Source organism: Nansenia antarctica (genome assembly GCF_963989245.1).
Source record: "Nansenia antarctica genome assembly, chromosome: 7".
Lineage (NCBI taxonomy): Eukaryota > Metazoa > Chordata > Actinopteri > Argentiniformes > Microstomatidae > Nansenia > Nansenia antarctica.
In genome coordinates, this window is record NC_137677.1 from 39707063 (window position 1) to 39721448 (window position 14386).

The following is a 14386-nucleotide window of genomic DNA, read 5'->3' on the forward strand; positions in this document are numbered from 1 at the left end:
AAACGGTCGGCTGGTTTTTGCATACTTATTATGAATTTAGTAGGCAGTATGGAGTATATACTCATTGAGTATGCTAGTATGCAGTTATGCTAGTATACCATTCTGAACAGCCTATGTCAGAGAGAGATAGGGAGAGAGGGAGAGAGAGAGAGAGAGAGAGAGAGCACAGTCCAGGACATTCCATCTGACAGACTCCATACTATGAGAGAGAGAGAGAGAGAGAGAGAGAGAGAGAGAGAGAGAGAGAGAGAGAGAGAGAGCACAGTCCAGGACATTCCATCTGACAGACTCCATACTATGAGAGAGAGAGAGAGAGAGAGAGAGAGAGAGAGAGAGAGAGAGAGAGAGAGAGAGAGAGAGAGAGAGAGAGAGAGAGAGAGAGAGAGAGCACATTCCAGGACATTCTAACTGGCAGACTCCATATTATGCACGAGATAAGCGAAGTCTGTGTTTTACTCAGATTTACTGACATTCCCCCGGATATGATGTCATCGCTCTGTATAACATCCGCTTCATGAACAAGAAGTGCAATGGCTGCTATAAAGAAAGAACAGGCATTGGATGTGCAAAGTAAATTGTAATACAATTTCAATAAATATAAACAACAAATAAACAAACAACTATAACAATTTCCATGGCAGCCTCCATGGTTCTCTGTTCGCTGTAGTAAACCGTGGCCTCGTTTTCTTTCTTTATTCTCTTTTTGGTCACTCCAGGCCTCTGTAGTTCTCAAACTCACCCCAAATCACAGACATGCCAGTTCAATGAATTGTGATCGGTAATTTGCGGTGGAATTTTTTACAGAGATTCATGGAGACGGTCATGGCCGATTCGCATAGGACTAAGAACACAGACGACCTCCGTAATTATTACAAATTACCAGAGGTCCCCAGATAATACTAATCCTGTGCGAATACGGCTTTAGATTGCAAATATTCTTTACAAGATTGTCTATTTAGACAATCTTACCCAGCCACCCAGGATTAATCTCCTCATTCATTAGGAGGGTTGATTGGGCAGGAGAACGATTGCTGTGTGGATTGAAAGGGCAAGGTGGCGGGGTAGAGGGGAGAGGAGGAGGGGGAGAGGGGGAGAGGGGGGGGGGGTAGTGGAAGGGAGGAGAGGAGGAAGAGGAGAGGAGCAGAGAGGGGAGGGGAGGAGGAGGAGGAGGAGAAGAGGTGACGTGACATGTGAAACAGGACCGGTGACAGCACACCGCCGTCCATTGGAGCCTTCTCTCCATTGGCTCTGCCGTGCGTGCGTCCGTTAACACGGACGCCTTTGCCCCTCTCCTCCCTGGTCCTCCATTCCCTTCCCTTCTTACATGTCTTCCTCCTCTCTCCTCTCTCTCCTCTCCTCTCCTCTAGGTCTCTCTCTGGTCGTTGGACAGGCTGAAGGAGTAGCTGGCGTCCTGAGGCCAGGTCAGCCCTGCAGACACAGGCTCCGTGGAGGGGTACGGGAGCTATGGCCGTCGCCAGAGGAGTCACACACACGTTCCTACGTCTTCAACATGACAGGAACCGCCGCCTGAAGCTCCTGCTGTAACCAGCCACAGGAGTTACTGACCCCTGACCCTGAAGCTGGTCCGCCTTTTTGAATGTTAACAATAACAACAACGACAGAGACAGAGACAGAGCTTGGGTAGCACCGTCTCCTGAGCCAGGCCCTCTTTCCCGGGGGGCCACTCTCAACCGCACCTACCAAATTTTCATTTCCTGCTTTGGCCCCTCCCCCTCCCGCGCCCCCGCCGCCATGCGCCCGTCCCTCGCCACGGCGGTGCTCCCGCCCCGGACGCGCTCCCACAGCCACGCCCCCACCCTGGCTGTGGGGGGGGGGCGGGACCACCTGTCGACGCCGCGGCGCCGCAGCCCCCACCTGCGCCACACCCTCAGCCCCGACAACCTGCGCAGCCTGGCGGAGAGGGGCGGGGCCTCCGCGGGGGACACCTCCGCCTCCGTGGTCAGCGGGCCCGTTGGCCTGCCACGGGCCAACAGCGACACGGACCTGGTGACGTCACAGAGCCGCTCCTCTCTGACGGCGTCCACGCTGGAGTTCACGATGGGGCGGGGCCAAAACCTGGTCATCACCTGGGACATCAAGGAGGAGGTCGACGCCACCGATTGGATAGGACTCTACCACATAGGTGAGATACTAGTCACCGATTGCATAGGACGTTACCACATAGGTGAGATACTAGTCACTGATTGGATAGGACTCTACCACACAGGTGAGATACTAGCTACTGATTGGATAGGACGTTACCACATAGGTGAGATACTAGTCACTGATTGGATAGGACTCTACCACACAGGTGAGATACTAGCTACTGATTGGATAGGACTCTACCATATAGGTGAGATACTAGTCACTGATTGGATAGGATTCTACCATAGGTGAGATTAATTTAAATTTAAATTTAGCCAATTTGCAGACGCTTTTAATCCAAAGTGATTTACAATTACGATTTACAGGGACATTCCCCCTGGAGTAACTGAGGGCTAAGTGCCTTACTCAAGGGCACACTAGTAGTGGTGTGGTTTCAGGCGGGATTTGAACTCACAACCTTCCGATCACAAGTCCAACTCACTATCCACTAGACCACCACTACCCCAACAAGACCACCACTACCCCAACAGACCACCAGATACTAGCTACTGATTGGATAGGACATTACCACATAGGTGAGATACTAGTCACTGATTGGATAGGACTCTACCACATAGGTGAGATACTAGCTACTGATTGGATAGGACTCTACCATAGGTGAGATACTAGTCACTGATTGGATAGGACTCTACCATAGGTGAGATACTAGCTACTGATTGGATAGGACTCTACCATAGGATAGATACTAGTCACTGATTGGATAGGACTCTACCACATAGGTGAGATACTAGCTACTAATTGGATAGGACTCTACCATAGGTGAGATACTAGTCACTCATTGGATAGGATTCTACCATAGGTGAGATACTAGCCTTGATGTCCATTTTAATTCATACTGTAACTAGTTTCCAGTGGAAGCCACATTCAGTAGGTGAGATCTGGTATCCAAGCTAATCTGATATTGATGATACTGACTGCAAAAGAAAGGAAATAGCTAATAAAGTTTACCTTTCCAAATCTAAATGAGAGGCTCATTTAGTTTGGAAAACAACAGCTAGCTAACCTATGTCACATGTTTACACTTTGTTTTGATTTGCCAGCTCCCATGCTCCATTTTATTGTAGATACATAATTACAACATGTTCAATTGCTAATGCTAACTCACTTTGTTTTCTGTTCAGTGTCTTACTTTTCCTACTTACGGCCAAGCTCCACCATGGCCATCGAACGTTGCGTCTAATGTGCGTTGCGTCCGAAATTGGGATCAAATGCATTGTAATCAATGAAAGGTGCTCCACCTGCTGCGTTGCGTTGCGTCAGCGTTGCGTCCGATGGCTGCGTCCAAAGATTTTTGACGGTGGATGGACGCAGACGTCACAATGAGACGCCCCACGTGGGCGCCGTGGGGCGTCAATCACCGCACCTGAGGTGAACTCTTGTTGCAGGAATGGACGACGAACGGGGGTCACACTTTATTCCCTTATAGATGATCCACAGCTGCTCAAACTATCAACTGCAACTCTGTTGATATGTAACTAGATTTATGGTTAAGGATAGGGTTAGATTTAAGGTTAGGGCAAGGTTTAGGATTAGTGGTTAGTTAGTTGAAATGTTGTTGACAGTTAGTTGAACATCTACTGAACTAGCAACTATCTATTTGGGAATATGTAGATAAAATATTACCCTGATTGGAAAATGTTCTGTATGATGTTGTTATTGTTGTGGACATAATTGCAGTCAAGGGTGAAATTACTCCCGTATACAAAAAATGCCAGTGGAGCTAGAGTAGAACGTTGACGTTGACGCAACGTTGACGCAACGCTGCAGGTGGAGCTTGGACAACGGGAAGTTGACGCAACGTCGATGGCGAGTTGACGCAACGCAGCAGGTGGAGCTTGGCCGTTAAGTAGTACTACAGTAGGACTTAGGTTAGCCAAGTGTAATCCAATTTTATGCAACAGGTGAAATTAGACGTCTATCCTAAGTCTGACGAACAGAAAGACTTCAAAGTCTAGGGCCCATGGCCTGACACTGGCTGTAGTTAAGGTTGGTAATGATCATGTAAGTTTGCTCTGGGACCTGGCCTGATGTTGGCTGTAGATAAATGTTGTGGGTGATTCCAGCTGGTTAGTATGAGGGATGAGAAGACCAAGGATCTGCTGTAGGACCCTGCAAGTGGACCCTGCAAGACCCTGCGAGTCAACGCTGACACTGGAGCTGTTTGGAAGGCTTAGTCAACACAAATACCTTTGCCTAGGTGTACTACACACACACACACACACACACACACACACACTTCCAAAGCTATCCCGAGTGGTCTCCAATAATGTACGCTAATCTGTTTTGCATGTTTCGCTGCTGTAGTGAAAAGCAATACGAAGTGGCCTGATCGGAGTCATATTCTTATTGCCATGCATCTAAAATCAATTATCTGTTACTCACCAACTCAGGAGAGACAGCCCAGTACATTGGTATTCAGTAATAATACAGTGGGGGTCTTCTATATCTAATACTTATCTTCTACATTGACCCACCATATTGCCCTTTTCCTAATCCTCTTCTCTAATATAATCCACTTTAATAAACCCTCTCATTAACTTAACCAAGACCCCAATTACCCTGTGGGTGAACATCTAGATGACCTCCTGACCTCTCCCTGACCTCCTCCTCTGAGACACCTCCTCTGTCTATCCTGTCTGTCTGGGAGTGAAAATGAAAGGAGAGGAGAGGAGAGGGGGAAGATGAGAGGAAGAGAGGAGGGGGGGAATATGAGAGGAAGAGAAGAGAGGGGGAAGATGAGAGGAGGAGAGGAGAGGGGGGGAGGTGAGGAGGAGAGAGGGGGAAGATGAGGAGAAGAGAGGGGGGGAGGAGAGGAGGAGAGGAGAGGGGGAAGGAGAGGAGAGGGGGGGAGGTGAGGAGGAGAGGAGAGGGGGGGAGGTGAGGAGGTGAGGAGGAGATGGGGAAGGTGAGGAGAGGAGAGGGGGGAGATGAGAGGAGAAGAGGAGAGGGGGAAGGAGAGGAGAGGGGGAGAGGAGAGGGGGGAAGATGAGAGGAGGAGAATGGAGGGGGAAGATGAGGAGAGGAGAAGGGGGAGATGAGAGGAGGAGAAGAGAGGGGGAAGATGAGGAGAGGAGAAGGGGGAGATGAGAGGAGGAGAAGAGAGGGGGAAGATGAGGAGAGGAGAAGGGGGAGATGAGAGGAGGAGAAGAGAGGGGGAATATGAGAGGAGAGGAAGTGATGTGTGAGGGGGCGCCAGGAGACCCTATCGATCACAGACCATCACCATGATTTAATTACCTGCCCCCCCCCCCTCGCCACTCCCCGTCCCCCCATCCCCCTCAACCCCCTGGGGGGCTCCCGCTTTCCACGACTAAGCAGACATTCAATGATACCCCCACCCCCCTTCAGTTCAGGAGTGCATAGTTGTTCATTAGCTCCTGAGTGAAAGTGCTACATACAGCGGTATCCCCCCAGCTCCCCCCCCACCCCGGGAGGTGTTTGTCCTCTGGGTGGGTGGAGGTTGTGGAGGAGGTATTTTAGGAACTAACTTTACTGATTACAGGGGAAATATGGAAGCTGAGGTACAGTAACTGTATGATGTACGTATATATACTCATATACTGCAGTATGAGGGACAGGACAGTACAAACACACACACGCGCGCACACACACACACACACACACACACACACACACACACTATCACACACACGCACGCACACACCATGGACCTATCTTATTTCTGATTTATATGAATGATTTATGTAAAGTTTCCAAGCTTCTGTCAACAATCTTGTTCGCAGATGATACAAGCATTTACCATTCTCACAGCAATCTTGAATACCTTGTTTCAACCATCAACAGGGAGCTGCATAGCTTTCTGTGTGGTTTAAAGCAAAACTAATTGTCCTCGAATGTAATTAAATGTAAATAAACCATTTTAAATTATTTAACAGTGGTAAAAAAAGGTGATGATTGATAACAATGTAATTTCTTCGACCGCATCTGTGATTTCTAGGCATAATAATTGATGACAAACTGTGCTGGAAACCTCATATTAATAACATTTAATCTAAAATCGCCAGAAATATTGGTATCTTGAGTAAAATTCAAGAAATAAAAAAAATCTCTCTGATGTTGTATTACTACCTGATTTACCCCTATATTAATTATTGTAATATTATTTGGGCCAGTACCCATCCAACCAAGCTGAATCATATCTATCTTCTTCAAAAACGTTGTGTTCAAATTATTTCTCATGCTACTTACTTAGCTCACTCGCAACCTCTCTTTCAGGAATTATCTATACTCAAGTAAACTTTTTTCACGTAGCACAGTTTGTCTTCAAAGCAATTCACCACCAGTTTCCTTCTACATTCAATAGTTTCTTTAGGAGAATTGAAGAAAATAAGTCCACTCTTATTGCCATCCACTCGTACATCCTTGTCTCAATGTAGTCTTCACTTCAGGAGCCAAAGTATTTAATCAACTCCCTTCTCACTTCTTTGACCTCTCACCCTACTCGTTCAAAAAGGCTGTCAAACAACACTGATTCCTTGATCACGATTGATTTACCTAATTTGTTTCTCTTGTTTAACTTTACTATGTAAAGTTATCTTTACTTTAATTTCTCATATGTTTCTCCCGTTTTTTCGTTTGTTTGTTTGTTTTAGTTTTAGTTTTAGTTTTTAGTTTTGTTCTTTATTGATCTTTATTTTGTTCTGTCATTTGAATATTTTTCTTTGATTTATTTTTCATTAACTTTAATCAAATTCTATGATCTAGGGAGACGCTTGATAAGCCTCTCGGGGTTTCTTGTCTTCCTTGCACCTACTCTATGTATTACGATTATTGTATGTATGAAACATTTTTTTACTGTGTGCTAAATAAAAATAAAAAACGTAGTGTGCACGATTGTACTAATGGAGGTTGTTCTGTCCCCGGTCCAGATGAGACCAGCCCGTCCAATGTGTGGGACTGCAAGAACCGCGGGGTGAACGGAACCCAGAAAGGACAAATCGTCTGGAGGCTGGAGCCTGGGGCCTACTTCATGGAACGTGAGTTAGAGGAGAAGAGAGGAGGGGAGAGAGAGGAGAAGAGAAGAGGGAGAGGAGAGGAGAGGAGAGGAGGGGAGAGGATAGGAGAAGAGAGGAGAGGAGAGGAGAGGAGGGACAGGAGAGGAGGGGAGGGGAGAGAGAGGAGAAGAGAAGAGGGAGAGGAGAGGAGAGGAGAGGAGGGGAGAGGATAGGAGAGGAGAGGAGAGGAGAGGAGAGGAGAGGAGGGGAGGGGAGGGGAGAGGAGAGGAGGGGAGGGGAGGGGAGAGGAGAGGAGAGGAGAGGAGAGGAGAGGAGAGGAGAGGAGAGGAGGGACAGGAGAGGAGAGGAGAGGAGAGGAGAGGAGAGGAGAGGAGAAGAGAAGAGGGAGAGGAGGGGAGAGGAGAGGAGAGGAGAGGAGAGGAGAGGAGAGGAGAGGAGAGGGGAGAGGAGAGGAGGAGAGGAGGGGAGAGGAGGGACAGGAGAGGAGAGGAGGGGAGAGGAGAGCAGAGGAGAGGAAAGAAGAGGAGAGGAGAGATGGGGAGAGGAGGTGTTACGCTTGCCTGGCTCAGGACAAGGTGACAAAAAGGGAGACGACACATGGAGAACAATAATAGGAGATTTATTAAAGAATAATATATGTTAAATTGAAATAATGATAAAGTAAATAGTAACACCAAACAAAAAGGCTGCTGGTCGACAAGGAAGAGACCGAGTCCATCAATTTGACCCCCTCTTAAAGTTCCTGGGACAATCAGGATGATCACCTTCACCTGTGCCCATCAGGAACCAAGAGAGAGGGTCAACAAGACAACAGATAATTGGCGCCCACTGGTGGTACCAGTGTGGATCGTCACATCCCCCCCCTTAAAACAGAGGCCTACTAAAAAGGTCTCTGCTAATTTGTTTCCCAGATTACAAATAATACAAATAATAACAATAGTTTATGGCAACAAAAAACGGTGATCTCTGCCACACAGCCTAAACGTCAAATCCCAACCTCCCCTACAACCTGCCCACCCTCCAGCAATTCCTGGTACCTGGAAAAGCTCTATTTAAGGAGGGAGGAGCAAGAGAAAGAGAGATTAAGGACAAGAGTTTTAGACCGGCAGCATTGATTCACCTGGTAAGGCGCTGGCTCGGACTCTGCAAAGTATGCAAAAAGGTCAGGGGGTTATGATCTGAACAAACAACCACTGGATGAGACCCCCCCCTTCCCACACAAACATCAAAGTGCTGCAGAGCCCAAACCAGTGCCAAACAGAAACCAAACAGTTCTCAAACAATAACACATAACTCAGCCAATTTCTCATGGTCTTAAACCGACGACGCAAAACACCGTCTCCAGGCCCACTCACATCCTCCTCCCCCCCTGCTGCCACCACAGGAGTGGACGGAGATGGAGACACCCCATGCACTGTGGTCTGTGTAGACCCTCTACGGCTAGGGGCATCGATCAAATAATTCTGTCTGGACACCTGTCGTACAACAGAGCAGGGACCAGCAAACCCTGCCCGGAAAACTGGGTCACCCACAGAACAATCACCATGAGGAAGCCATCCACGAACCAACACATCCTCCAAGAGAAAACAACCACCTGCAGAGCTCTCCAGCTCATCCCCAGGCTGAATCCCACCGAGCAGCAGCCTCAGCTCAGGATCCTCCTGTTGGGCCAAAATCAACTCACTCCGAGACAAAGACGGCGGCAGATCTGGCAACCGAAAAACAGAACTGTCAGGAGCGAACCCATCAGACTGTTCACCATCATCAATTCCAGGGTCCATGCAACTCATAGCACGAGTCATGGCGCAGGCAGTAAAAACCTCAGGAAACTCCTTCACACTTAGGTCGGGTCCTGTTGGTCGTGTAAACCCAGAACTAACTACCAGAGGTGGGGGCACATCACTCCACACTCTTCCTCCAGCCAGGTTATTTCCTAAAATGACTGCCACACCCACCACAGGCAGAGAGGGTCGAACACCAATGGTCACTACCCCCTGGACCAGATCAGAGCAAAGCTCAATTTCATGCAAGGGGACAGACAAAGTCTGCATCCCCATCCCTCTAATCAAAACGCTGGTCCCCACACTTGACTCCTGAGAGAATGTTAAAACCGATTCCAATATAAACGATTCTGAAGCCCCTGTATCACGAAGTATCTGGACAGGCACTTTCTGTGGGCTTCCCACCAGAGAAACGAAACCTGTAGTAATAAACGGGCCAAAATCAGGATCCTCCTCGCTAATCTGTATGGAGGCAGAGCCCTGTAATGCCCCCGTCAACTCAGTAGCCGCAGGTGGGCTGGATACTGAGGATGCCATCACCCCTGGTTTAAAGGGAGACCCCTCGGCAACCCCAGACACTCTTACTCCTGCCCCACAAGCATGCACTGCAAGAGCCAACGGTCTAACAGAGCCCCCCTTCCCACTGTAGGTTTTCTTTCCTTTTAGGACAGGACACTCCTGTTTCCAGTGACCCTTCTCAAGGCAATAATTGCATGTCGAGTTAGGATCTACTCTACTCTGACTGCCATGCTCCGACTTTGAAAAGGGGACAGAATAACCAGGACCTTCGTTAGGGAATTGTGTACGATTTACCAATAGGTCAGTCACGGTCGGATTATGTCTACGGCTCCCCTCGCTACGAAAACGATGTTCACCAAACTGACTTTTATTAGTCAGTACAAATTCATCTGCCAACACCGCGGCTTGACCTGCTGTTTTCACCTTGTGTTCGTTAACGTAAGTGGCAATGCGATCAGGGACAATGGTTTTAAACTGTTCCAAAATAATCAAATTTGACAGATCCTCCAGAGTATTCACCTCTACCGCCACGCACCAACGATTGAAATGGCTGGTTAGTTCTCTTACAACCTCAACATGAGTTTGTTTGTCATGTTTCTTCCATTGTCTAAACCGCTGTCTGTAAGCTTCAGGAACAAGTTCATATGCCCTAAGGATAGCGGCCTTAACTGTATCATAATCTTTCCTCTCTCTACCATTAAGAGCAATATAAGCTTCCTGAGCTCGGCCAATAAGCACACTCTGTAGTAATGCGGTGCGGTCTGAAGTAGACCAGTCCCTATCGTCGGCAACACTCTCAAACAGTGAAAAGAATACATCAGGATCTTTTTCATTAAACTTTGGCAACAGTCTAACCATGACAGACATATTATCCCTCTTAGAATTACTCGAATCGCCACCTCCACCGTCAGATAACTTTCCCTCAGCAATCAACTTAAGGCGCTCCCGTTCAAGAGCTAATTTATCCAACTCCAATTCCCTGTCCCTCGCACGCTCTTGTGCCTGAAACTCACGCTCTCGCGTCTGCTCTCGCGTCTGAAATTCACGCTCTTGCATCTGAAATTCCATCTGTAATGCTAACAATTCTTTCTGTTGATCAAATGTTAACTCAGTGGACCCAGATGCAACCCCAACGGATATTTTAGGGACAGACATTTTACCCTTTAGTATGCCCCTTTGAATTAATGTATTCTGTAAAGCCTCCACTACGTCCTGTTTCTTTGCTCGGCCTTTCACCACCTCAAGCTTAACCTCATAATGTTCAGCAACCTTCCACAGTTGTTCCTTCGTTAACTGTAACAATCCATCGACCGACGGAGCTGCCACAAACTCCTCAAAAACATCCATAACTCAATATAATCAAATAACCAATATTAACCAACCCTAACAAACGGGAATCTCCCCTCCTATTACAAACTCCTCCTATAAACTACTCCCATATCAGCCATAATCTTCAGCCCATTTAAAGCGAGTAACTGTGCACACATACAAAACAGAAAAGTAACTAACATACTTCGTAAGAGCTGCCCCGCATCTAACTCAGTAATGACTGACTAACCACTCAGCTAGTCTTCAGTGCGTTCACATGCAACTCTTCCACCAAGCAAATGCCTGGTGGCGCCCCCGCGTTCAACACACCAAAAATAACAAACGAAAACAATAAACAAGCGTTAAGCGCTTCTACTCCTAGCACGGGGGTTCACGTATAGCTCTGATGGTATCTAAACCACCCGCCCTACCTATCCTTCTCTGCTTTGCATAGAACACAGCACTCACCAAACTCCAGCCGAAGATCACAGCCAATACCAAGAGTTACGTCCTTGTCAGCACAGTCGGACGGCCAGCTCCCCCTCGTCACCAGCACCCAAACCAACGTACCAAATATACTAAACAATACATTACATCCAATCCAACCAAAACCCAATAACTATAAACAATAACCATGCGGGTCTCCCAATATAGAGTTGGACAAATCCAACAATCCAATCCCGAATATCAACTATGAAAAGGGAGAGAATATTGCTCTCACCAAATTCACTCCCGGACGAGCACCCAATTTGTTACGCTTGCCTGGCTCAGGACAAGGTGACAAAAAGGGAGACGACACATGGAGAACAATAATAGGAGATTTATTAAAGAATAATATATGTTAAATTGAAATAATGATAAAGTAAATAGTAACACCAAACAAAAAGGCTGCTGGTCGACAAGGAAGAGACCGAGTCCATCAATTTGACCCCCTCTTAAAGTTCCTGGGACAATCAGGATGATCACCTTCACCTGTGCCCATCAGGAACCAAGAGAGAGGGTCAACAAGACAACAGATAATTGGCGCCCACTGGTGGTACCAGTGTGGATCGTCACAGGAGGGGAAAGGAAAGGAGAGGAGAGCAGAGGAGAGGAGATGAGAGGAGAGGAGAGGAGAAGAATGAATGAATGAATGAATGAATGAATGGTCTTTATTGTCATTGATATAGTACAGGTACCAAACAATGACATTTGGGAGGGGGGGCTCCCCTGGTGCGCGAAGAGAGGAGGGACAGGAGAGGAGAGGAGGGGACAGGAGAGGAGGGGAGAGGAGAGGAGGGGAGTGGAGAGGAGAGGAGAGGATGGGAGGGACAGGAGGGGAGAGGAGAGGAGAAGAGAAGAGGGAGAGGAGGGGAGAAGAGAGGAGAGGAGGGGAGAGGAGAGGAGGGGAGTGGAGAGGAGAGGAGAGGATGGGAGGGACAGGAGGGGAGAGGAGAGGAGAAGAGAAGAGGGAGAGGAGGGGAGAGGATAGGAGAGGAGAGGAGAGGAGAGGAGGGACAGGAGAGGAGAGGAGAGGAAAGAAGAGGAGAGGAGAGATGGGGAGAGGAGAGGAGAGGAAAGAAGAGGAGAGGAGAGGAGGGGGAGGAGGGGAGAGGAGAGATGGGGAGAGGAGAGGAGAGGAAAGAAGAGGAGAGGAGAGGAGGGGGGAGGAGGGGAGAGGAGAGCAGAGGAGAGGAGAGGAAAGAAGAGGAGAGGAGAGGAGAGGAGAGGAGGTGGTGGTGGAGAAGAGGAACGTGAGTGACAGGAGATGAGAGGAGAGGGGACCTATCCTAGTATCATTAATCCTGGGGAATCCATATTCTTACTCTCAAGTGTTGATGTCATGATGATATAATGATGATGTCATGAGCGTGGCCTACTCCATGTTGAGGAAGGTTTATTACATGATCTTGCAGTTACATCCCAGGAGGGTCCTGAGAGAAAGTGTGTGTGTGGTTCCACTGTGTTCACATCCTGTGTGTGTGTGTGTGTGTGTGTGTGTGTGTGTGTGTGTGTGTGTGTGTGTATTGTCTCTCTCCAGCTGAGACCAAGATCTGCTTTAAGTACTACCATGGAGTCAGCGGAGGGCTGAGAGCCACAACCCCCTGTATCACTGTGAAGAACCCTGGAGTCCTGGTAAGTGTGTGTGTGTGTGTGTGTGTGTGTGTGTGTGTGTGTGTGTGTGTGTGTGTGTGTGTGTGTGTGTGTTTGTGTGTGTGTGTCTGCATGTGTGTTTATGTGTGTTTATGTGTTTATGTGTGTGTCTGCTTGTGTGTTTATGTGTGTTTATGTGTTTATGAATGAATGAATGAATGAATGCATGAATGAATGGTCTTTATTGACATTGCTATAGTACAGGTACCAAACAACGAAATTTGGGAGGGGTGGCTCCCCTAGTGCTAGGAAAGAAAAAAAAACTAAAAAAACAAGAAGGGAAAGGAGCTGGTTTACATAAATAAAGGCTATGTACACTATCCACTATACTATACTGTACAGATAAGACGACTAGGGTTGTCATATTGCACATAGTGTTATTGCACATTCATTTAAAGTGTCGCAGTTTGCAGGCTTGAAATGTACACATTTGTGCCTCAGCACTACACCTGATTTTTTCAATCCAGCAGCTGCCATCAATCCGTCCAGACTGTCCAGGGCCCAGAACCTAGGTCTTTGCTGTGTTCAGGGCCTGGATGGCCCTGGGGTAGAAGCTGTGCTTCAGTCTGTTTGTCCTTGCGGCCATGGTCCTGTACCGCCTTTTCGAGGGCAGCCGGGCAAAGTGTTCGTACCCAGGGTGGGTTGGGTCTCTGGAGATCTTGGAGGCCTTCCTGAGACAGCGTGTGTTGTACAGCTCTTCCAGAGAGGGGAGGGGGGCGCCGGTGATCTTCTGGGCTGTTCTCACGACTCTCTGTAGCGCATTTCTCTCTGCGGTTGTGCAGCTGGAGAACCAGTTGCAGATGCCGTAGGTGAGGATGCTCTCCACTACGCCGCGGTAGAAGGCCACCAGTATCTCCTGCTTGTTGTGTTCCTTCCTGAGGACTCTCAGGAAGTAGAGCCGCTGTTGTGCCTTCTTGATGGTGGCTGCTGTGTTGTTCTTCCAGGACAGGTCATCCTGTATGTGCACCCCCAGGAATCGGAGGGTTGAGACTCTCTCCACGCTCTCTCCGTCGATGAGCAGGGGCTGGATCTCAGATTTTTTCCTCCTGAAGTCCACGATGATTTCCTGGGTCTTTGACTTGTTCAGCAGCAGGTTGTTAACCTTGCACAGCTTGCTCAGCTGCTCTACCTCATCCCTGTACGCCGCCTCGTCCCCCCCCGAGATGCAGCCCACCACGGTGGTGTCGTCTGCAAACTTTACGATGGAGTTGCTGGGGTGGACGGGGGTGAAGTCGTAGGTGTAGAGGTTGTAGAGGATGGGGCTTAGCACGCAGCCCTGGGGGGACCCAGTGCTGAGTCTGAGGGCTGTGGAGGTGTGGGAGCCCACCCGCACCCTCTGGGGACGGTCGGACAGGAAGTCCTTGATCCATGCACATATAGAGTGTGATAGAGTGTGATAGTGTGATAGTGTTATGTGTTTGTTTGTGTGTGTGCGTGTGTGTGTGTGTGTGAGTATGTATGGGTACGTACGTGTGTGTGTGTGTGTGTGTGTGTGTGTAAGTA

The 14386-nt window shown here is 48.3% G+C and overlaps 1 protein-coding gene across 1 annotated transcript in view; it reads left to right on the forward strand.

Annotated features, from left to right (window-relative positions):
* Window positions 1-1752: 1752 nt before the first annotated feature.
* Window positions 1753-14386, forward strand: part of hecw2a (HECT, C2 and WW domain containing E3 ubiquitin protein ligase 2a) — a gene marked incomplete at both ends in the record, with an annotated part of 57114 nt that continues 44480 nt past the window's right edge. Inside the window, 3 exons of the mRNA XM_080536747.1 lie at window positions 1753-2143; window positions 7056-7163; window positions 12771-12865. Coding sequence (XP_080392873.1) covers window positions 1753-2143; window positions 7056-7163; window positions 12771-12865 — 594 coding nt within the window. The remainder of the gene's footprint in view (window positions 2144-7055; window positions 7164-12770; window positions 12866-14386) is intronic.